Source organism: Heterocephalus glaber, unplaced genomic scaffold (genome assembly GCF_053883595.1).
Source record: "Heterocephalus glaber isolate CG9 unplaced genomic scaffold, H.glaber_assembly_v1.0 deba00001564, whole genome shotgun sequence".
Lineage (NCBI taxonomy): Eukaryota > Metazoa > Chordata > Mammalia > Rodentia > Bathyergidae > Heterocephalus > Heterocephalus glaber.
Genome location: NW_028258351.1, coordinates 13,526,451 through 13,547,492, shown reverse-complemented (window position 1 = coordinate 13,547,492; position 21,042 = coordinate 13,526,451). Strand labels below are relative to the sequence as shown.

The window sequence follows — 21,042 nt, the reverse complement described above, 5'->3', positions numbered from 1 at the left end:
TGGTACCGGGGATCGAACTCAGGACCTTGCACTTGGGAGGCAGGCGGCAGCACCACTGAGCTAAATCCCCATCCCCCATCACCCCTTTTCAATATCACTTTGAGGCCGACGCTTGTGCTAGGAGCTCTGTGGTTTGTGCTGTGGCTGTAGGGCCAGCCTAGCCCCTTTATAAGGTTTCTGTGTCACTCCTGGTGGGGAAACAAGCATGTGAGCTGCTGTCTAGGCAGAGGGCTGTGGGATGAAGGTCACTCGCTGCTACTGAAATCTCATCTCTTACTGAAGTGCCCAGTGGCCAAGAACACCTCCTGACTCCAGGGGTGGAGCCTGGACCTCGGGCTGTGGGGAGGGCTTGCCTAGTGACCACTTACAGCCCTGGCCCTCAGCTCTTGGACACCTGCCTGGGAGTTGGTTGTCCAGTTTCCTGTGACCTTGGGGTGGGACAGGGCCTCGAGGGACTAGGGGACTGTCCCCCTTCCCAGGGCCTTCTCAGTCGCTCCTCCCTTGTCGCTGACACCCCGCCCCTTACAAGCCTAACCCTCCTGGGCCGGAATTGTTTGGCTTTTTTCTGCCCCAGTTGAGGGTAAGGGTGCCTTTGGCCTTTGGGAGAAATGGACCCCAGAAGGGCGGCGCCTGGGGCACTTGGCTGGGGTCCTCGAGTGGCCGCGGGGTCGGGGACGGCCGCAGAGCTCGTGTACCATCTAGCGGGGGCCCTGGGCGCGGAGCTGCAAGAGCTGGCGAGCCGCTTCGGGCCCGAGGCGACTGCCGGGCTGGTGCCGCTCGTGGTGCGGGCGCTGGAGCTCCTGGAAAAGGCGGCCGTGGGCCCCGCCCCGGACTCAGTAAGTCCCACGCTCCCCTCACTACCACCCGCGGGGCCAGTAGACCCTAAGCCAGATTCCGGACCTCCCCAGCTGCAGGTGTCCGCGCAGCAGGCCGAAGTGGAGCTAAGAAGGCTGAGGGAGGAGAATGAGCACCTACGCAGGGAGGCGCGCGCTGGGCCGCAGGGTGAGCGCGCGCCTCGCCAGCACCGGGCCAGGGTGGGCTGGGGGTCGGCCAAGGACTCGGCATCCGCGGGCCGCCGCTAAGGATGCCCCTTCCTCAGAGGAGCGCGCGCTGCTGCGGCAGCTCAAGGAGGTGACAGACCGACAGCGGGACGAGCTCCGGGCGCACGGCCGTGACCTGCAGGAACGCAGCCAGGAAATCGAGGCGGTGAGGGCCGGCGGCGGGCGCGGCCCGGGGCGGGGCTCTAATGGGCCCGGCGCCCCGCCCACCAGCTAGCCCCTCCGCCCCCAGTTGCAGGAGCAGCTACAGCGCCTCCTCCTGGTGAATGCGGAGCTGCACCGAAAGCTCGCCGCCGTGCAGGCCCAGCTGCGGGCTGCGCAGGAACGCGAGAGGGAGCGTGAGCTGCCGCGGGATGGGGCCCGCGAGCCGGCTGAAGAGCAGAAGCAGGAGCCCCAGCGGGCGCCCCCTAAAGACCTGGTGAGCCCCAGAGGGAGGAAGGTGGGATTCCTCTCTCCCAGAACCTGGCACTTGTTGGGCACTGGGCCCCGAGGGCCTCGCCAAGCGGTGGATCCACGAGAATTGAGAAGGCGGCACACGGGTTTGTGCTCCAGCCTCCGCAGCCCCCACGCAGCCGCAGCATTGCTCTGTCATCTACTACATGTAGCCTGCTTGTATCTCGAGTCTCCCTGCTGGGCACTTCCCCTACATTCCTGTGATGGCCCTAGGGTTTAGGCGAGGGCTATGGCTGTCCTTCCCCAGGTGGATGCCTCGCGGCAGCCAAGTCCCCCAACGGCAGAGGCAGGGCCGTGTAGCTTCAGCCGGGAGGAGCTGGAACAGATCCTTCAGGAGCGGAATGAACTCAAAACCAAGGTGTTCCTGCTCAAGGAAGAGTTGGCCTACTTCCAGCGGTGAGGGTCTGGGAAGGCCAGGAGCCTCCACTCGAATCTTTGCCTGGGCCTCAGGTCACCCCACCTCATTCTCTGAGTCATTGGTATTCCAGTGACATGCACCAGGCCCTGGGCACTGGAAGGGCATGAATGACATAGCTCTTGCCCTCCTGGGACTTCATCCTCACAGGAGAGGGGGCAATGCAAAGGGTCATAAGAGCAGCAGCAGCAATGGGGAGCCACTGAAGCAAAGGTCTGAGAGGTGTGACCACTATAGAGTGCTCCAGGTGTTGTTGGAACAAGGGTACTTGGGGAGTGCCACTGCTTCCTCCTTGTTCCTCCCCCTCTCTCTAGAGAGCTGCTCACAGACCACAGGGTCCCTGGGCTTCTGCTAGAAGCCATGAAGATAACTGTCAGGAAGCAGCGGAAGAAGATCAAGGCCAAGATGTTAGGAACAGCAGAGGAAGCAGAGAGCAGGTGAGATCCCACCTGAGCCAGCGCTCCCGCCCTCCCAGTTCTGAGATTGCCAACCCAGTGTGGCCACTTACTCCATCTCCTGAGCTAGAATGGTCTCCTCACTGAGCCTGCTGACCTAGACTCATCACTTCTTGGACCTATTCATCTGTCCTGGTTATCCCTGAGTCTGGTGCTTTAGTCATGTCACCTCTTTGGCCTACTGACTTTGGCCTGGTCACTCTCTGAGTCTGCTGTTTGGCCTGCTAACCTTCCCCCTGGACAACACTGCTCCCACTAACCCTGCCTGCTGCATATCCTGCTCAAGACACCTGCTAACACTGATTTTCCACATTCATTTTTCAGTTTCCTGATATGGCTGGGTCTGTTTGTTAGAGGGGCTGCAGCCATTTCAGGGGCCTGCTGTCTGCCAGGCTATAAAGTAAAAGCTTCAAGATGTCTTTCGTCTCCCCAGCGTCTCCTCCTCTACAGCCTGGGGGAGAAGGGCTGGGGCAGCAGGGCCTGTGTGTCCTCCCATGCTGTTCCTGAGCGCTGGATGAAGACTCAAATGAGCCAGACTTCTTTTGGGCCTTGGGACCTTGATACACAGCCCTTACGTCATCTCTCTTAGTGACGATGAGGATGGCTCATGGGCTCTGCTCTCCAGAGATAAGGAAGATGACCCCCCACCTCCTGAATCCAGAATCCAGAGTTTGTATGTTGAGGAAAGGGGAAGGAGAGGAGGGGGGTGAAGGAGGAACCCTACCTGGTTCTGCTCCATACCCCCTCTTCCACTCCACTGCCTCTCACCTTGCTGTCCTGAGCTCTAACACACCCTCCCTCCTGCTTCTCTGTCCCCATGATGTCACCATATTTTCTTTTTTTCCTCTCTATCCTCTTTCTCACCACTCCCTCCCCTCAGCCCACATCCTTGACTTCTCTGGCTTCCTGGCTCCAAGTACCTCTTGGCTTTCCCTCTAGCTTTGGCCTGTGGTATCGGAGTGAAGCAGAGGCCACTCAAGCTAAGACCAGCCGCACCTCTCCCAGTGCACTGGGGGAATAGGAGGTCCCCCAGCAACCTCACTTGGAGCCTGTTGGCAGCCCTCAAGCCCTGACTCCTGAGTCACCCTGCTCTGCGCTCAGGGAATATCCTGGTCTGAGGCCTTAGCTGCCCCAGAGGTGTGACGCTGGGATCTGGATGTGGGTGGATGTGACCTCAAATGAGGACAGGGCTTGCACCTTTGCAGCCTTCCCAGGGATTCCGCTCTGGCCCTAGCCTGGTGTGAGGGGGAGTTCAACCTGTCTCCCCTCCCTGACATGTCCGCACTGAGCCTCAGGGCCACTCTAAAGTTCCTTCCTGAGTTTGTGCCGATGGTCTGAGGAAAGTAATAAAACAGCTTCTAGAGCTGAGGATTTAACTCAGTGGCACTGTGCCTGAGTTTGATCCCTGGAACCAAATAAGTAAGTAAATAAATAAAAAGCTTCCCCTCAGTACCTAGCAACCGCTCCATGTCTGTCACTGGTCTGCGCCGCCTCCCAACCCTGACAGGTGCAGAGGCTAAGTTCTCCTCACAGGGGCCCCGTGGCTGGTCACTAGGTGGGGGGCTTCGCCCAGCTCTCACCTGGCTTTGAGAGTTTGGCCTAATGGAAGGTCACAGCTCCTCCGACCCTCAGTCCAGCCCTTTGCCTGCCCCACCACCACCACCTAAGGACCTCATCATCAGCCTTCCTTTCTCTCATTTCTGAGTGCCTGGCTTTCCCAGTGTCCATCAGTCTCAGGGAGGAGCCTCACAGCAGTCCAGCCCTTGGGCCTGGTTTCCTCAGGAAAAGCCTTGGGAGGAAATAGGGAGGGAGTTGGGAGCTGTGAGAGCCAGATTAACCCGGGCCCTCCCACTGCACTGGCCGCCATGGGGCTGGAGCTGCTGCTCCCACTGCTGCTGCTCTGGACTCAGAAGACCCAAGAGTCCGAGCTAGACCCCGAAGGGCTGGACCCAGAAGGCCAGAACGTCTGCAAGAGCAGCAGGTGGGTCCTATGGGACTCTGTTGGGGATTGTGACTAAACTAAATTTTGGGGTGGGGGTCAGGCTCTCATTATGTAGTCCAGGCTGGCCTTGAACTCATGATGTAGCCCAGGCTGGCCTGGAACTCACAGTAATTCTCCTGCCTCAGCCTCCAGAGTGCTGGGTTTACAGGCATGTGCTACCACACCTGGCAACTGAACTAAATTGAGGCATTTCAAGAATGAGGATATGGGAAAATCATGGGGTTAAAGGGAGGGGGATTTGAAGGGCACCCTGAGGGGTAATGGAGTGTCAGAGCAGGTGATGAGGCCAGGAAAAGAGAGGGGACAAGCTGGGGACATGGGCTGTAATACTCTTGGGCTGTGACACCAGCGCTAAGTCTCCCTGGTAGGGCTGAGCAAATTCCCACACCTCAGCCAGAGGCAGTGATCTACCCTTCAGGGCTGGGCTACCCACACTGACCCCCCTTTTGCCCCACAGCCCCCTTGCAGAGCTCCTGTGCTGTCCAGGCTGGAGGCAGAAAGATCAAGAATGCACCATCCGTGAGTAGCCAAGGAAAAGAGTGCACTTAGCCCAGTGACAACCCTTCCTTCCTACCCTATTTCCCTCCCGAGGCCTTGAACCATCGTCCTATGACACACACACATCCCCGTCCTAAGTGGTCGGGTGACTCTTGAGGGAGCAGAGCCCTAGGACTGGGTGAGAATGGTAGGGGGGCCCCTTGCTCATGTGTGTCCCAGCTCTTTCAACCTGGTTGGTTTTTCAGCCATCTGTGAGGGGCCGGACGCCTGTAGGAAAGACGAGGTATGTGTGAAACCAGGCCTCTGTCGGTGCAAACCTGGATTCTTCGGGGCCCAGTGCAGCTCCCGTGAGTCTCAACCACAGGATGAAGTTGCTGGATGCCCAGCCGGAGTGGGGGAGGGCACAGCAACTGCAGAACACCCCAAATTCCCCAAGCTTCACTGAGGAAATTGAGGCCTAGAGACAGGAAATTATATGCTCTAGGGAGTTGCTCTGAATCATCAGGTTTTGCCCATATCCACGAAACCCTCTCCACCAGAGACTTTCACCTTCCTCTTTGACTTCAGAACAGATCCCTATGATAGGCCCTGCTATAACTGCAAAATGGTTGTATTTTTGGTCCCTGCCATGTGCACTTTGTGTGTGGGTGAAGGGTGGAAGGAGGCCCAGGTCTGGGCTGCCTGCCCTCTGTAGGAGGGAGATAAGAAAGGCTTTGGTGGGTCCACAGCCTGAGGGCAGGCTCTAGCAATCTGAGTTGGGACACTGGGGAAAATAAGGCTTTTCCTGTGACTCTGGTTGGCAGCATCCTACCTGAGACCCGGATGAACACTCATGGGGGGGGGGGGGGCGGGGGTGTGTGTGTGTGACCTCTCTACAAGGAAGGAAGAGGGGCACAGATGAAGCCACACCCACCTCTGGGCACACCCCTTCCCATTTAGGATCTGTGTTCTGGAATGTGAAATGGGAGGCTGGCCCAAGGCTACGGCCCAAGGCTAGGAGTTTCTGTAGTTCAAGTCTGAGGCAGGAAATGAGCTGTGCCCCAGAAGGACAGGCTGCCAGATGTTTCAAGATCTGTCCCTGGCTCTCGGAGGGCAGGCTGGCACCCCTCTTCCTTGAGGAAGGGGCTGGGCAAGGACCTGTGCCCGGTCCTGAGCCTACTCTGTCCCCTCCAACCCCATAGCCTGCCCGGACCAGTACTGGGGCCCCGACTGCCGTGAGATCTGCTCCTGCCACCCACATGGCAAGTGTGACCCGGTCACAGGTGTGTGCCGGTGCCAAGCTGACCGGTGGGGCAGCAACTGTGAGTTCCAGTGCTCCTGCGGGACCCACGGACGTTGCGACCCCAAGACTGGCCTGTGCCACTGTGACCCGGGCTGGTGGTCGGACACATGTCGCCGCCGATGCAGGTGCAACCCTTTGGCACAGTGTGACGCGACCACGGGCACCTGCCTGTGTCCATCAGGCTGGTGGGGCGAGCGCTGCAACTTCAGGTGCTCCTGCCACAAGTCACCTTGCACACCAGACACAGGCCGCTGCAAATGCCTGCCTGGGTGGTGGGGGACTGACTGCAGGCAGCCATGCAGCTGCATCTATGGCTCCTGCCACGGCACTTCTGGCCAGTGCATTTGCAAGCTTGGCTTCCAGGGCACAAACTGCGATCTGCCCTGCACCCCTGGCTACTATGGGTTGCATTGCTTCCAAAGGTGAGCCAGCTGGGCTGGGGACAAGGGTGGACCAGGGTGCAAGAGGAGACTCAGGTGGAGGCAGGCAAAGGCAATGTATACCAGTATCAGGAAGAGCTGGGTGTGGAAGGAGAAGGGCAGGAGAAGAGGAAGGGAGACCCAATGCTCTTCCCCCAAAATATACAAGACAGAGAAGAAAGGAGAAAATCTTTGATGCCCTTAGGTCCACCCCTGCCCACCTCTTTTATCCACTTAGTTTTTAAAGGATTGCTAGGAGCAAGCCATATGCAGAACAAGGATTCATGTGAGTGACAAGAGAATGGCAAGATCCCTTTAAGACTTAATGGCCTGGCGGGGGGTGTAGCTCAGTGGCATTGTGCCTGTCCAGCAACGCCAAGATCTAGAAAAAAAATGTAAAACAAGACTCAGTGGCCTTTGCCAGGCATTGTAGCACATACCTGTAATCCCACCACTTGGGAGGCTGAGGCAGGAGTATCTCCATGAGTTCCAAGCCAGCCTGAACTACATAGTGAGACCATCTCAAAAAAAAAAAAAACATGAAGATTCAGTGGCCTTCTGACCTTCAAACACTGACAGGCTCCACACACAATAAGAAATTACATCCCCCCCCAAAAGAAATCACATCCTACCTAACACATGTTTCAAAAATTTCAATAGTTTATTTGCTCCAAATATCTAAACCATTATTTCAACATTTAATCAACATATAAATTATTATTTGGGGGGAGTTGTTTTGTTTTGTTTTGTTTTGGTACTGGGGATTGAACTCAGGACCTTGCAGTTGTGAGGCAGGCTCGGTACCACTTGAGCTAAATCCCTGGCAACATATAAATTATTAATGCTATATATAAGATACTATTTGAGCTGGGCATGGTGGCTCACGCCTATGGTCCCAGCACTCAGGAGGCTGAGGCAGGAGGATCACCGTGAGTTCAAAGCCAGCCTGGGCTGCATAGTGAGATCAAGGCCAGCTACATAGTGAGACCCTTTCTCCAAACAAACAAGGCCTGGGGATTTAGCTCAGTGGTGCCACACCTGCCTCGCGAGTGCAAGGTCCTAAGTTTGATCCCTGGTACCAAAAAAAAAAAAGATACTGTTTGAAATCCAGTGTATATTTGCACTTACAGTACATCTCAAGTTACATACTAAATTTTCATTAGAAAATGCACTGAAAAGATTTAGTAAATGAATCAAGTATTGACATTTAAATTTTGATTAATTTAATTTAAAACATATTTCCTCAGTCACATCACAGTTCTTCAGTAGTCAACATGTAACACATTTTCAGTGGCACCGCGCCTGCCTCACAACCACAAGGTCCTGAGTCGATCCCCAGTACCAAGAAAAAAAAAGACTTTAACATGTAACACATATTAATGAAAGTTGCTTGGTTTTGTGGGGTGTTTTTTTTTTATGACTTTGCTGTTACTTACAAAACTCTTGCATGCAGTACTATAATATATAATGAAACAAAACTACAGTACTGTACTGTACAGTACAATCAGCAAAAATTGCAGTACTGTATAAACAGTGTATACTGTACAAAAAAGACATGGAGGTTCTATAAACAAGACATACAGAACTACAAAAAATAAAGAGAGGTCATAAGTCCAAGTGCTGATCATAAGTTGGAACAGCATGCCTCAGTCCTAAGTCTGAACAGTCATTAAACAGGTTGTTAAAAGAGAAACATCTGCAGGGTGTGGTGGAGTGCTCAGGTAGTTCCAGCATTCAGGAGGCTGAGGCAGGAGGATCACTGTGAGTTCAAAGCCTGCCTGGGCTACACAGAGTAAAAAATTTAAAAAGAAGGACATCTGTACTGGGTTCCATCATTTTTTTTTTTTTTTTGGTGCCAGAGATCGAACTCGAGTCCTTGTGCTTTCAAAGCAGGTGGCAGAACCACTGAGTTAAATCCCCAGCCTGGTTCCATCTTTTGAAGAACCATCTTTTTTTTTTTTTTTTTTTGGTACCAGGTATCGAACTCAGATCCTTGCACTTTTGCAGCAGGCGGTGAAAGCACTGAGCTAAATCCCTGGCCCCTAAACCATCATTTTTTTTTTTTTTTTGGTACCAGGGATTGAACTCGGGTCCTTGCACTTGCGCAGCAGGCAGTGAAACCACTGAGCTAAATCCCCGGCCCAAAACCATCATTTTTTGATAGTCAAACCAAAGTTGAGCTCTCCACAGTTTCCATGTCTCTTTTTAGGCTCTTTCATGGTTCCCAAGATAAGTGCCACCGGGGTGGGTCTGGTGGTGCCTGAGGCTGAAATAAAGAACTCAATCCACCCTTTTAAAATAAGTTTGCAGAATCACTGACTCCCGTTGGAGAAAAAGAATTTTCAGAACACATCAGTAAAAGAGACATGAGAAGGATTTATTAGAGGGAGATACAAGGTGCACGCAAGAGTGGAGTGCAGGCACTTAGAGAAATGAGGCACCTTTTTTTGTTTTCTTTGAGACAGGGTCTCACTGTGCAGTTCAGACTGGCTTCACACTCACAGCAATCCCCCTATCTCAGCCTCCCAAGTACTGGACAAATTGTGGGGGTTTTTTGTTTGTGTGTGTGTGGTGTGTGTGTGTGTGTGTGTGTGTGTGTGATGTGTGATCCTGGGGATTGAACCCAGGACCTTCACACTAAGCTACACCCTCAGCCCTTTCTGTTTTTTCATTCAGGTTGGGCTTGAACTTATGATCCTCCTGCCTCCATGAAATAAAAATTTAACAAGACAATACATACTTATCTTTATAATCAACACACTGTAATAGTTTTTGTTTTTCTAAATGCTGATCAGAGTCAATGTGGTGGCACATGCCTGTCATCCCAGCACTCTGGGAGGCCAAGTTAGGAGGATCACAAGTTTGAGCCCAGCCTGGGCAACTTTGCAATTTAGCAATTTGACCCTGTCTCAAAATAAAAATGGCTAGGGAATGTAGCTCAGTGCAAAAGAACCTGGATTTGACCTCCAGTACCACAAAACTAGATAGATAAATAGATAGATAGATAGATAAATGCTGGTTAAGATCAGCTAAATTGATTTTTTGGTACCGGGGATCAAACTTGGGACCTTGCGCTTGTGCGGCAGGCGGCAGAACCACTGAGCTAAATCCCCAGCAAAATTGATTTTTTATAATCTCCTCCCTTCTCTGCTAATGAATCTCACCCAAGTTACTATTAAATGCTAATGGGAAATTAAAATGAGGTAAATGTGAAGTTATAGTGATAAAAACATTTTATATATATATATGGTTTTTGTTTTTTTTAAGAATTGGGATCGCAAGCGCAAGGACTAGAGTTCAATCTCCGGCACCAAAAAAAAAAAAAAAGGAATTGGGATCACCCAGGCATGATGGTGCACACTTACAATCCCAGCACTCAGGAGGCTGAGGCAGCAGGATCACTGGGAGTTCATGGCCAGCCTGGGCCATACAGTGAGTTCAAGGCTAGCCTGAACTACACAGTGAGACCTTGTCACAAAAAACCAAGCCAAACCAGAACAAAAAGCCAGGTTAGTGGCAGATGCCTGTAATCCTAGCACTCGGGAAGCTGAGGCAGGGCGATCCCTGTGAGTTTGAGGCCAGCCTGGGCTACATAGTGAATTCAAGCCCAGCCTGAATTGCAGAGTGAGACCCTGTCTCAAAGAAAAATGAGAGGGAGAGAGAGAGACTCTCACTATGTCACCCAGGCTGGTCTGAACTCCTGGGCTCAAGTGATCCTAGTGCCTCAGTGTCCTGAGTAGCTTTGATTCCAGGCACACATCACTGCGGTCATCCTGTATTTTATTTTTATGCATTTTCATGTTACAGGATAGAAGGTAAATCACTGAGTCCTCTCTTCAGGGATGGCATTGTGTGGGAGGGAGGAGGGCAAAGAGGAGGAAGGGACGGTTGGGAAGGATAGAGGTGGAAGGTGGGATGATAACATGGCTGCCCTGGCTCAGGTGGTACCTCTTGGTGATCCTGAGACCCAGGGAAGAATGGGTCACAGATCATCTGTCCAAACCTCTTCATTGTACAGCATGGAGAAACTGAGGCTTGAGCCAGCCGGAGTGACCCAGCTGCATCCTGAATGCTCTGCAGTGCCCCTACTGGCTGGAGTGGGCAGTGTATGGGTTGAGGGGGTGGGCACTACATCCCTCTTGTACTCCCTTGAACCCTTTCTCTTGCTAGATGCGGCCACTGCAAGCAGAGTGCACCGTGCTCTAAGGACTTAGGCTTCTGTGAGTCCTGTGAGCCGGGATGGAATGGGACCCTGTGCCAGGTGCCTTGCTCACCAGGCACCTTTGGCGAGACCTGCAGCCAACAGTGCCCCCACTGCCGGGGTGGGGAGCCCTGTCAGGTAGAAACAGGACACTGTGAGCACTGTGACCCTGGCAGGATGGGGCCCAGGTGAGTGTATACCCCTGCTTAGGATGGGGTGGACTTTTCTGTCAGATCTTCATAGCCACCTCTCCCCCAGCACACACACTCATTCTCGGCGCTGCCTCTGGGAGGGACTGAGGAAGAGAGAGAATGTTGAGGGGGCCGTGGGCAGGATGTTCTTCTGTTCCTGCCCCACTCTTTTGCACCCATGCTTTGCTGCTGAAGAATGGCCATTTGGATCCCTCAGTTCAGGAGTGTAGGGCCCCACTCTGGGGGCCAGGCCTGGCCTGCCTTCCCAGGCTCAGAATCTTGCTTCTCCCAGATGTGAAGACAGCTGCCCAGTTGGCACCTTTGGAGAGGACTGCAGCTCTATCTGTCCCACCTGTGTCCAGGGGGCCTGTGATCCCCAGACTGGAGAATGTGTCTGTAGCGCTGGCTACTGGGGGACCAGGTGAGGACTGAGCCCTGGGGGGAGGAGGGCGGTCTGAGGTCAGGCCTCTGTAATGTTTCCCAAAGTTCCCTTCCTCAGGGTTACTTATTTGGGAAGTACTTGTATGGCAGAGTCAGGGGTGGTGGCTGCTGCAGAGGGCACCTAAAATAAGAAGTTCCCTTCCCAGGCCTCTTCACCTCCCAGACATGCGCCCACTGTCCTTATGGGAGTCATATCTTCCAAGGAAGTCAGATGACACCTAATCTAAAAGGACTGAAAAATAGCACACAGGAGGCTGAGGCAGGAGGAATGCAAGTTAAAGCCTAGCCTGGACCACATAGCAAGATCGTGTCTCCAAAGCCAAAATAAATAATAAAAATAAAAGCATAAATAAAAGACTGAAAAATAAATCAGAATTGTTAAAAAGGAAAGAAAGCAAAATTTTAAAAGTCATAAGAATTGAGAGTTCAATGCAAGCCTAGGCTATATGGCAAGACCCTGTCTCAAAAAACAACCAAAAAAAAAAAAATCCTGGCATGATGGTACAGCCTAGAATCACAGCAATCTGAGAGGCTGAGGAAGGAGGACTGCAAGTTTGAGCTAATACACCAATTAAAAAACATAAAATTGGGCCAGGGATTTAGCTCAGTGGTTCCAGTGCCTGCCTTGCAAATGCAAGGTCCCAAGTTCGATCCCCGGTACCAAAAAAACAAAAAAAAACAAAAAATAGGTAAGAATATATGTATTTCAGTTCGAAGACCTGGGTTCTACCCTTGGTACCGCTAAAATAAAAAAAAAAAGGGGGCCGAGGATTTAGCTCAGTGGTGCTGCCTCCTGCCTCGCAAATACAAGGTCCCAAGTTCAATCCCTGGTACCAAAAAAATAATTTAAAAAAGGACCAGGGATTTAGCTCAGTGGTTCTGGCACCTGCCTCACAAGTGCAAGTCCCGAGTTCGATCCCCTGTACCAAAAAAAAAAAATAATAATAATAATAATAATTAAAAAAATAAATAAAAGGGAAAAAAGAAGAAGGAAAATAAAGGGGGACCTGGCTCCCTAACCAGTTAGAGACCTTACTAGGGGGGTCGGGGGGCATTGTCTTCAGGTGGTAAACAGTGTCTCCAGTCAGGTTTCCCACCTGGAGGAGAGTGAAGGAGCGAATGGAAGAGAATCTGTTTTACAGTGAAGGGGAACAAGGCCCGGAGTTAGGGGCAAGGCGAGGCCTGGCTGGGACTGCAGGTCCTGAGGGGATCTCCCTGGGTGCCATCGTATCTTAGTTCACATTAGTGCTGGCAGGCAAGAGGCAGAGGCCAGGTGAAGAGCCGAGTGGCTTTGGGGCTGAACACTGCCAGGGGCACTAGCATGTGGTGCGGAGGTCAGAGGGGTCTGCTCGGACATTGTGCAGGGCAGGCTCCCTGGCAGGGGAGGGCCAGTGCCTGGAACTCTCCCTTCCCCCTCCACTGCCCACCACCATCCCTTCCCACCCAGTCTTCAGCCTGCCCCCTTGTCACCCCACAGCTGCAACAGTTCCTGCCTGCCTGGCTTCTATGGCAACAACTGCTCCCTGCCCTGCCAGTGCTCAGATGGACTTTGCAGCCCTGTGTCTGGGGCCTGCCACTGGGGTAAGGCAGAGGGAGGATGCAGGGCGCTGTAACCCTGAAAGTCTGGTCCTTTCCATGGGCCCCAGGGGCTCCACTTGCTGGGGGCGTGCCATGTTGGGCCTACTTCAGAGACTTCTCTGTGGCTGAAATCTGGATGGATGCTGTGGGACCCCTGAAGATGTGACAAAGCCCCTGCCATCTAAGAAAGCAAGTACAGCTGGAAATGAGCAGGCAGGTCTGGACTCTAGTATGGCCTGAGAATTGGGACAAGAGCTTGTAGAATGGGCTTTTAGACTATCAGGCGGGGACAGATTAGCAGAGATGCCACCTAGATGAAGGGAAGGGACCCACAGGTAGGCGCCTGGCAACTCAGAGCTGAAGATGAGCTATCTGTGTGGGAGGTGGGAAGGCCCTGACTCTTTGACCATCTGCTCCCCCAGGCCATCTCAGTAAGGAAGTTGCTCTCATTGCTGGCAGCCTTGTGCTTCTGCTGCTGCTCCTCCTGGGCATTGCCTGCTACTGCTGGGCCACTCGGCTGGACCCCAAGGACAGGTGAATACTGGCTGGTCCCTTCTGGTTTCCTTTCAGGGGTGGGGAAAGGCTGGCCTTGCCACACACTTAGGTCAAAGACAGTGGAGAGAGCTGGCAGTGGCCATGGCCTGGAGACACCATGTCAGCCACCTGCCTACCTTGGAAGCCTGTGACATGGAAGTTTCTGAGGCACATGGGCATTAGTTGAGGTGCAGGGCACCGAACCTGCAGCAGGAGGCCAGGAGCTTACTGGAAGGGGCCTACAAGGGGGACCAGGAACACAGAAGTATCAGGACAACTCTGGGCTGGAGAAGAGACCAGACCTCATTTGTCCTAGAAAGGAGAGTGACATAAAAGCCTGTGGCCAGGCATGGTGGTGGATGCCTGTAATCCCAGCACTCTGGGAGGCTGAGGCAGGAGGACTGCTAGTTTGAATCCAGCCTGGACAATTTAACAACTTAGTAAGACACTGTTTCAAAATGTAGCTCTGTATGAAGATCCTGGCTTCAGTCCCTAGTACTGGGGGAGCAAAAAGTGCGTATCAGTTCAGCAGAGAAGAGGGGCTGGCTTAGGGAATGATGCTCACATGATGCTTTGTTCTTTCCAAAACTTCTTTTTCTTTTTTTTTTAAGAGTAGGAAAATTTATTGAGAGAGATAGCTTCTAAGAGAGACAGAAGGGGGACCAGAAAGTGGGTCGCCCCTTTCCAAAACTTCTTACACCCTGAAGCCCAAGGGGACCTAGCTAGTCATGGCATGCACAAAGCCCTGCTTGGCTTTCTGTCTAGTGCTCACTCACTTGCTCACTTGCTTGCTTCCTTTTGTATCAGGAAACGTATCAGGGCCTTGCACTTGCTAGGCAGGCGCTGCACTGCTGAGCTACATCCCCAGCCCTGTCCAGTGCGTTCTTATTACTTCATGCGCTAATCCTCAAGCTTGTCCTCAGTTGTTAAGCATTCACAGACGCACCAGTCCTGTTGCCTCACCCTCTGGCACACAGCCTATTGGGTTGGAGGAAGCCCCTCACAGGGAGACGAGGACATGTGCAAAAGCCATTAGATGACTGGTGACAAGTAGAGCAGACCCAGCTTGGGGGTGGAGGAGAGTGGGGACAAGAGCAGGCTTCAGGGGCTCAGCTCAGGTGACCATCACAAGGAGTCGCATTTTGAGAACCCTCTAGGGTCTTTGTGCTGTACCGCGTCCTGCACTAAGCTCTGGTAGATAGGACTATTGTCCCCATTTTATAGATGAGGAAACCAAGGCCCAGGGGTGTTCAGTCTGCGCCAGAGTTGTTACCCTGGTCTATCTGACTCTAGAGCGCTGCTGCCTTCTATGATTTATAGAAGGCTCAGTTGGGCTCAGTTGTTTGGGTCTTATTGTTGTCAATACGGAGTGATTGTCATGCCTGTCATGCCCTGCCAGGGTCACCCTGAGTCTTGGGTGCTGACCATCCCCCATGTCACCTCCTCAGGCCTTCAAGGGGTGGAACCACCTTGTCCAGGATGAAGCAGCGGGTCTGTGGGGCACTGAGCAGCCTGGGCTCTGCACTGCTGTGTGGCTCCCTCAGTGGCTACAAGCTTCCCTGGGTGACAGGTCAGTGGGCATTGGGCTTGGGGGCTGTGAGGGGACGAGGCTTCCCAGCAGGCTGTGACCTAGAGAGCCCCTGCAGTGTCTCACCACGACCCGGAAGTCCCCTTCAACCACAGCTTCATTGAGCAGCCCTCTGCCGGCTGGGCTTCTGAGGACTCCTTCTCTTCTGATTCTGAATCCGGAGCAGAGAACGAAGATTCTGCCTACTGCGTGTCATCCCCAAAAGGTAGCCCCCACCAACCCACTCAGAGTACCCCTGCCCACCACAGCCTCTTCCATATTCCTTCAGGGCCAGTCACTGTCCTGTCTCTGGGGACACAGTAAAGAGCAAAAAAGAAGCCGGGCATGGTGGCATATGCCTGTAATCCCAGCACTCGGGGGGCTGAGACAGGAGGATTGCCGCAAGTTCGAGGCCAGCCCAGGCTACATAGTGTGTTCAAAGCCAGCCTGAACTACAAAGTGAGACCCTGTCTCAAAAAAACTACAAAACAAAGGGCCCGGGGGGTTTAGCTCAGTGGTGCCGCAGCCTGCCTCGAAAGTGCAAGGTCCCGAGTTCGATCCCCGGTACCAAAAAAACAAACAAACAAAATAAAAAACAAGAACAAAATAGAGCTGGGCATTGTGCCAGATGCCTATAATCTCAGCATTCTAGGAGGGTGAGACAGGAGGATTGCAAGTTTGAGCCCATCCTGGGCAGGGTGGTGACTTAGAGAGAACCTGTCTCAAAAAAAAAAAGCTGGGGACATAGTTTAGTGCGAAGGCCCTGGGATCAAAAAAAGACTCCTGTCCTCACCATGCTTGCAGTCTGACAGGCAGTAATGAGACAAGTCACCAGGGAGTTATAGGGAGTTATAGGTACACGCTTTGACAGGGACACATAAAGAGGGACCCAATCTAGCCATGGCAGTGGCAACTCTGTTAGTGGAGCTGTGTTGAGCGTAGCAGAATCAGTAGGAGTTAGCCAGAAAGTGGGAGTGGTTCCAGCTAAAGGGAACAGCATACTCCAAGGCCCAGAGGGACACAGCTCAGAGGTCATGGGTCAGGACATGGTGGGAGTTTCAGGCTGGCTGGTGTGCAGCAGTGGCTCAGAGCAGGGAGAGATGGTGAGAAGAGTGGAGAAGGAGGTGTGCCGACTGAATTGGCCCTTCCCTGACGCTCTCTGCATCCTCACTTCCCGGCCTGTATGCAAGGCCAGCCCAGAAGATGCTGAGCTGAGGTGGGCTGGACTGAAGTGCCCACACCTAGCTCTTTCGTCTCCTCTGCCAAGCTCTTTCATCTCCTCTGCCAGGGACGGTTCCTGTGGCCCAGGCAGAGTCATTGGAGGCCACCTTCCCTCCCCCTGAGGATGCCTCCACGCCATTCCCTATCCCACGAACCTCCAGCTTAGCCCGGGCCAAGCGGCCCTCCGTCTCCTTTGCTGAAGGCACCAAGTTTGTGTCGCAGAGTTGCCGAAGCTCAGGGGAGCTCTCCAGTCCAATCCGAAAACCCAAGAGGCTCTCAAGAGGAGCCCAAGCAGGTCCTGAGAGCCAGGAGACTGAGGAGTCCACAAGCATGGAACAAGCACAGGTGGATAAGGCCCCTCCTGCTGCTGCCAGACTCAGCAATTCTGCCAATGGCCACCGATTCCCGCTTGATAACCAGAGAGTGGCAGAGCATGGGGAAACCACCAAGGACAATGTCCAGAAGAGCTCTGATTCTGTGGCTACAATCTACATGCTGGCAGGGATGCCCGAGAGATCTGAGGGCCCTGTCTGGTCTGTCTTCCGCCGTTTGGGTAACTTCCAGAAAGGCCAGGCAGAAGCCAAGGTCAAGAGTGCCATCCCTAAGCCTCCACGCCGAGCTCTGGCTCAGAAGGGCAGCACTACACCATCCCCTGGCTCTGCCAATCAAAGCCCTGGCTTGGCTCCTAGTCTTGTAGGGGCTGCAGAATCTAGAGGAGTTAGGCAGGAGGAGGTGTCCAGGGTGCTGGGGGATGGCAGTGAGAACCCGGGAGGCACCTGGGAGCCGGTCTCCAGGAACAGCCTCCCAGAACATGCTCCCCAGAAGCAAGCTGAAGAGGAAGGGGCAGAGGAGCCCCTGTATGAGAATGTGCGTGTACCTGGGTAACCAAAGTCCTGAAGACCTTAGACTCGGGGAGTGGGAAGAACATGGATGGGGTGGGGGCAGGAGGCACCAGAACTGCCCTGAATGACTGTGCTTTGTGCTAGAGCCAGGATGCGCTCAGCAGAGCCTCTGTACAGGAAAAGAGCAGGGTTAGAGGCCAGCTGGCTCTGGGTCCTGGCAGCACTCCAGGAGCAGGTCTGGAGGGCCCAGGCAGGGATCCTGCAGGAAGGGGTCAGGAAGAGGGAAAAGATACTGCAGGGACTTTTTGTCTGTTGCCCTGGATTCTGCCCCCAAACCACTGTTCTTTCCTTCATTTGCCAAACATTTTTCTGAAACGGAAAACAACCTAAATGTTTGATGATAAAAGATTGGTTAAACAGATACTTCTTACTGCACAACTACTAAAAATCATGTTGTACAAAAAATATTAATGTGGGAGAATGTGCTACTCCAAATGTGTAAAAAATGACCTACAAATTGTGGAATACAGTACAGCACAATAGTTTGTTGTTTTGGTGCTGGGGACTGAACTCAGGGCCTCACTTATGCCAAGCACGTGCTCTACCACTGAGCTATATCATCAACCCATTGTTTCTTTATTTTTTTTAAATTTTTTATTTTTTTTTTGTTTTTTTGTTTTTTGAGACAGGGTCTCGCTATGTAGTCCAGGCTGGCCATGAATTCATTGTGTAGCTCAGGCTGACCTTGAACTCATGGCAATCCTCCTGCCTCAGTCTCCCGAGTGCTAGGATTATAGGTGTGGGGCACCACACCTGGGTGTTTATTTTTAAATTTCTTAATTTTTTGTGGGGTTTTCTGAGACGGTCTCACTCTAGCCGAGGCTGGCCTTGAATCTGCAATGTAGCCAAGGCTGGCCTTGAATTTGTGAGCTTCCTGCCTCACCCTATTTTCTAATTTTTTTGTGTGTGCATGTGTGGTACTGAGGATTGAACCCATGGCCTGATCTATGCTGTGTGAGTGCTCTATCACTTTTCATCCTAACCCTTTTGTTTTCTGAGACAGGCTGGGCTTGAACTTGTGATCTTCCTGACTCAGTCTTCTGGGTAGCTGAATTACAGGTGTGTACCACCATTCCCAGCTTTAATCATTTTTCATGCACATAAATCCTTTTAAAGACAAGGTTCAGGAAACATCACTAAATATATACATAAAGGTAGAATTCTAAAGCCAGGCCTTGTGGCAGTATAATCCTGTAATCCTACTTTCTCGGAAGCTGAGGCAGGAAGATCACTTGAACCCATGAGTTCCAAACCAAGCCTGGGCAACACACTGAGACTCCATCTCCAAAATTAAAGAAGAAAAAATACTAACATTGTAAACCTGTATAAAGTAGGGCTGAGATTTCTCTTTTCCCAGAGGCAATCTGGGAGGCAAGGGAGAGGTTAAGACTGACTTTTCTCTGAGTGCCTTTTGGTCTTCGAATTCCTGGCTCACACACCACATTACCTAGTCAGCAAAAGAAGAGCCAGGTTTCCCCTTCTATCCCTGTGCTCAGAGAACCTCATTCACAGTTGAGGCACTTCCTTTCACATATTTTTTTGTGCATATGTAAATATATGCTTTACAAACAAAAGAGCACACTAAGCATACTATTCTGCAGCTTACTTGCTTTTTTTCTCCCCTTTCCTTTTTTTGGTACCAGGGATCAAACTCAGGTCCTTGCGCTTGTGCAGCAGGCAGCGAAACCACTGAGCTAAATCCCAGGCCCATCCCTTCTTTTTTTGGTGCCAGGGATTGAACCCAGGTCCTCAAGTATGCTAAGCACACCTTCTACCTGAGCTGCACTTGCTTTCTTACTTTTAGTAATGTATCCTGGTTATCTTTTGATGTCAGTAAATATAAATACAAACTTTCATAAAATTTGATGAGGTAGGGCTGGGGATGACTCTGGAATAAAGTGTTTGCTTAGGGTGTGTGAGGTTTTCGGTTTGAGCCCCAGTAGTAGAGGGTGGGGGTGAGGAGGTGGGATTCCGTTACGTGGAAATGACACAGGTTATTGAAACCACCACTCCCACCAATGGACAGTTGTTTCTAATTGTTTTGATATAATAAACTATGATGTAGTCTACAACTAACTTTGTGCATATTTCTTTTTTTGTTTTTGCAGTGCTGAGAATTGGACCCAGGGCCTTGCGCATGCTAGGCAAGCGCTCTGCCACTGAGCTACATCCCCAACTCTGTATATATTTCTTTTTGCACTTATGCAAGATTTTCTATAGGATGGATTCCTAGAAGTGGAGTTGTTAAATTATAGGGTAACAACATTAGACATTTCTGTACTTACTCCAAATTGCCCTCCAAAAAAGTTGTATGGGTTTATATCCACACAAAATAGCCATTTACCTATGCCCAATATGACAGGTTGGAAATGACTCTCATTATTTTAGCATACACACAAAAAAATGAAAAAGCTAGTTAAAATCCTTATACAATTAAAAAGCTATTTTTTTTGTTTTGCGGTACCAGGGATCGAACTCAGGACCTTGTGCTTTTGAGGCAGGCATGGTACCACTGAGCTAAATCCCTAACCCCTAAAAAGGTGGGGTTTTTGTTTGTTTGTTTGTTTTTTTGGTACCAGCGATCGAACTCAGGTCCTTGTGCTTGTGCAGCAGGCAGCGAAATCACTGAGCTAAATCCCCAGCCCTAAAAAGGTGTTTTTTGAGACAGGTCTCACTATATATTCAGGCTGGCTTTGAACTCATTTATAGCCCATCCTGGCCTTGGGGATCCTTCTGCCTCAGGCTCCTGAGTTCTGGGATTTCAGGTGTGTGCCACCACATCCAGCTAGCCATCTTTTAACCATCAAAAAATGATAATGATTTCTGTGGGGCTGGAGGAATAGCTTAGTGGTACAGCACTTGCCTAGCCTGCATAAGACCCTAGAGTTGATCTCCAGCAACACACACACACACACACACACACACACACACACACACACAAAATTTAACCTCAGGAAGGTGAGGCAGGAGGATCACCTTGATGTCAAGGCCAGGCTACATAGTGAGTTCACGGCCAGCCTGAGCTATGTAGCAAGACTCTGTCTCAAAAAACAAAAAACAAAAACTTACAATTTAAATTTCAAGATTATTCTTTTTCTCTATGATTATTGTAAGGTTGAGCTTCCTATCAGTCCTTAATAGCTTTTTTTTTTTCCTGCAGATTATCTGGTTATATTCAATTTTCAATTGAGGCATTCATCTTTTTTCTGATTGATTTTTAAGTGCCTTTTATATATCAAGGATATTAGTTCTTTGCTCACTTTGTGACTGGTGTTTAAATCCTGTTTATAGTTTCTTCTTTTTTTCCTCTATGGAAGTTTTAAAATTTTAATTTAGACAGCCTTTGTCTTTATGACTTTTGGGTTTCACTGTATGCTTAGTGCAAAAATCTCTATCCTAAAATCAGTGAAATGATCTACATTTTCTTCTAGTACTTTAGTGATTTTATTTCTTTTAAAGCTGGGGATTGAACCCAGGTCCTCATTTATGGTGTACTCCCATGGTTTTATTTCTTCATAATTTGCCAACAGTGCTGGTGTTGGGGCATTAACACTCCTAATTAAAAAAAAAAAAAGAAAAAGTTTCACTCAGACAGACCTGGAACCAAGTCCCAGCTCCAACTTGTTTTGTGATTTTGAAAGTTACTTAAAGCCTCAGGATTTTCATCTGAAAAACAAAGATAATGGGTACCTTCCAGGGTGGTTGTGGGGATTAAATGACACAAAGGATGTAAAGCACCTAGTAAATGTTTAGTTCTCAATAAAGGGTATTTATTATTGGCATTACTTTTATTCTCCCAGTTTTAGATTCTGTGTCCTGGAACCC

General features: G+C 51.1%; 2 protein-coding genes across 7 annotated transcripts; both read left to right on the top strand.

Moving 5' to 3' along the window:
* Window positions 1–435: 435 nt before the first annotated feature.
* Window positions 436–3,837, top strand: Rilp (Rab interacting lysosomal protein). Of its 4 annotated transcripts, XM_004857137.4 has the most exons (8): window positions 450–836; window positions 909–1,002; window positions 1,100–1,206; window positions 1,291–1,476; window positions 1,759–1,907; window positions 2,241–2,363; window positions 2,971–3,054; window positions 3,321–3,837. In XM_004857137.4, exons 1-8 carry the CDS (start codon window positions 609–611, stop codon window positions 3,400–3,402), a joined length of 1,053 nt encoding a protein of 350 aa, XP_004857194.2. In that variant the 5' UTR covers window positions 450–608; the 3' UTR covers window positions 3,403–3,837. The 4 variants fall into 4 exon arrangements, with proteins under 4 accessions (XP_021093948.1, XP_021093946.1, XP_021093947.1 ...); XM_021238287.2 differs by lacking the exon at window positions 3,321–3,837 and having other exon boundaries at window positions 446–836; window positions 2,815–2,994; XM_021238288.2 differs by lacking the exon at window positions 2,971–3,054 and having other exon boundaries at window positions 447–836; window positions 3,321–3,584.
* A 211-nt stretch (window positions 3,838–4,048) lies between these two features.
* Scarf1 (scavenger receptor class F member 1) lies at window positions 4,049–21,002 on the top strand. Of its 3 annotated transcripts, XM_087191590.1 has the most exons (13): window positions 4,049–4,362; window positions 4,841–4,902; window positions 5,127–5,228; window positions 6,063–6,585; window positions 10,753–10,971; window positions 11,267–11,395; window positions 12,893–12,996; window positions 13,416–13,527; window positions 14,976–15,097; window positions 15,174–15,320; window positions 16,383–17,182; window positions 18,221–18,276; window positions 19,326–20,805. In XM_087191590.1, the coding sequence occupies exons 1-12, from the start codon at window positions 4,247–4,249 to the stop codon at window positions 18,263–18,265; spliced, it is 2,481 nt and encodes an 826-aa protein (XP_087047716.1). In that variant the 5' UTR covers window positions 4,049–4,246; the 3' UTR covers window positions 18,266–18,276; window positions 19,326–20,805. The 3 variants fall into 3 exon arrangements, with proteins under 3 accessions (XP_087047716.1, XP_021093937.1, XP_012932278.2); XM_021238278.2 differs by lacking the exon at window positions 16,383–17,182 and having other exon boundaries at window positions 4,058–4,362; window positions 19,326–21,002; XM_013076824.3 differs by lacking the exon at window positions 5,127–5,228 and having other exon boundaries at window positions 4,058–4,362.
* Window positions 21,003–21,042: the final 40 nt, after the last annotated feature.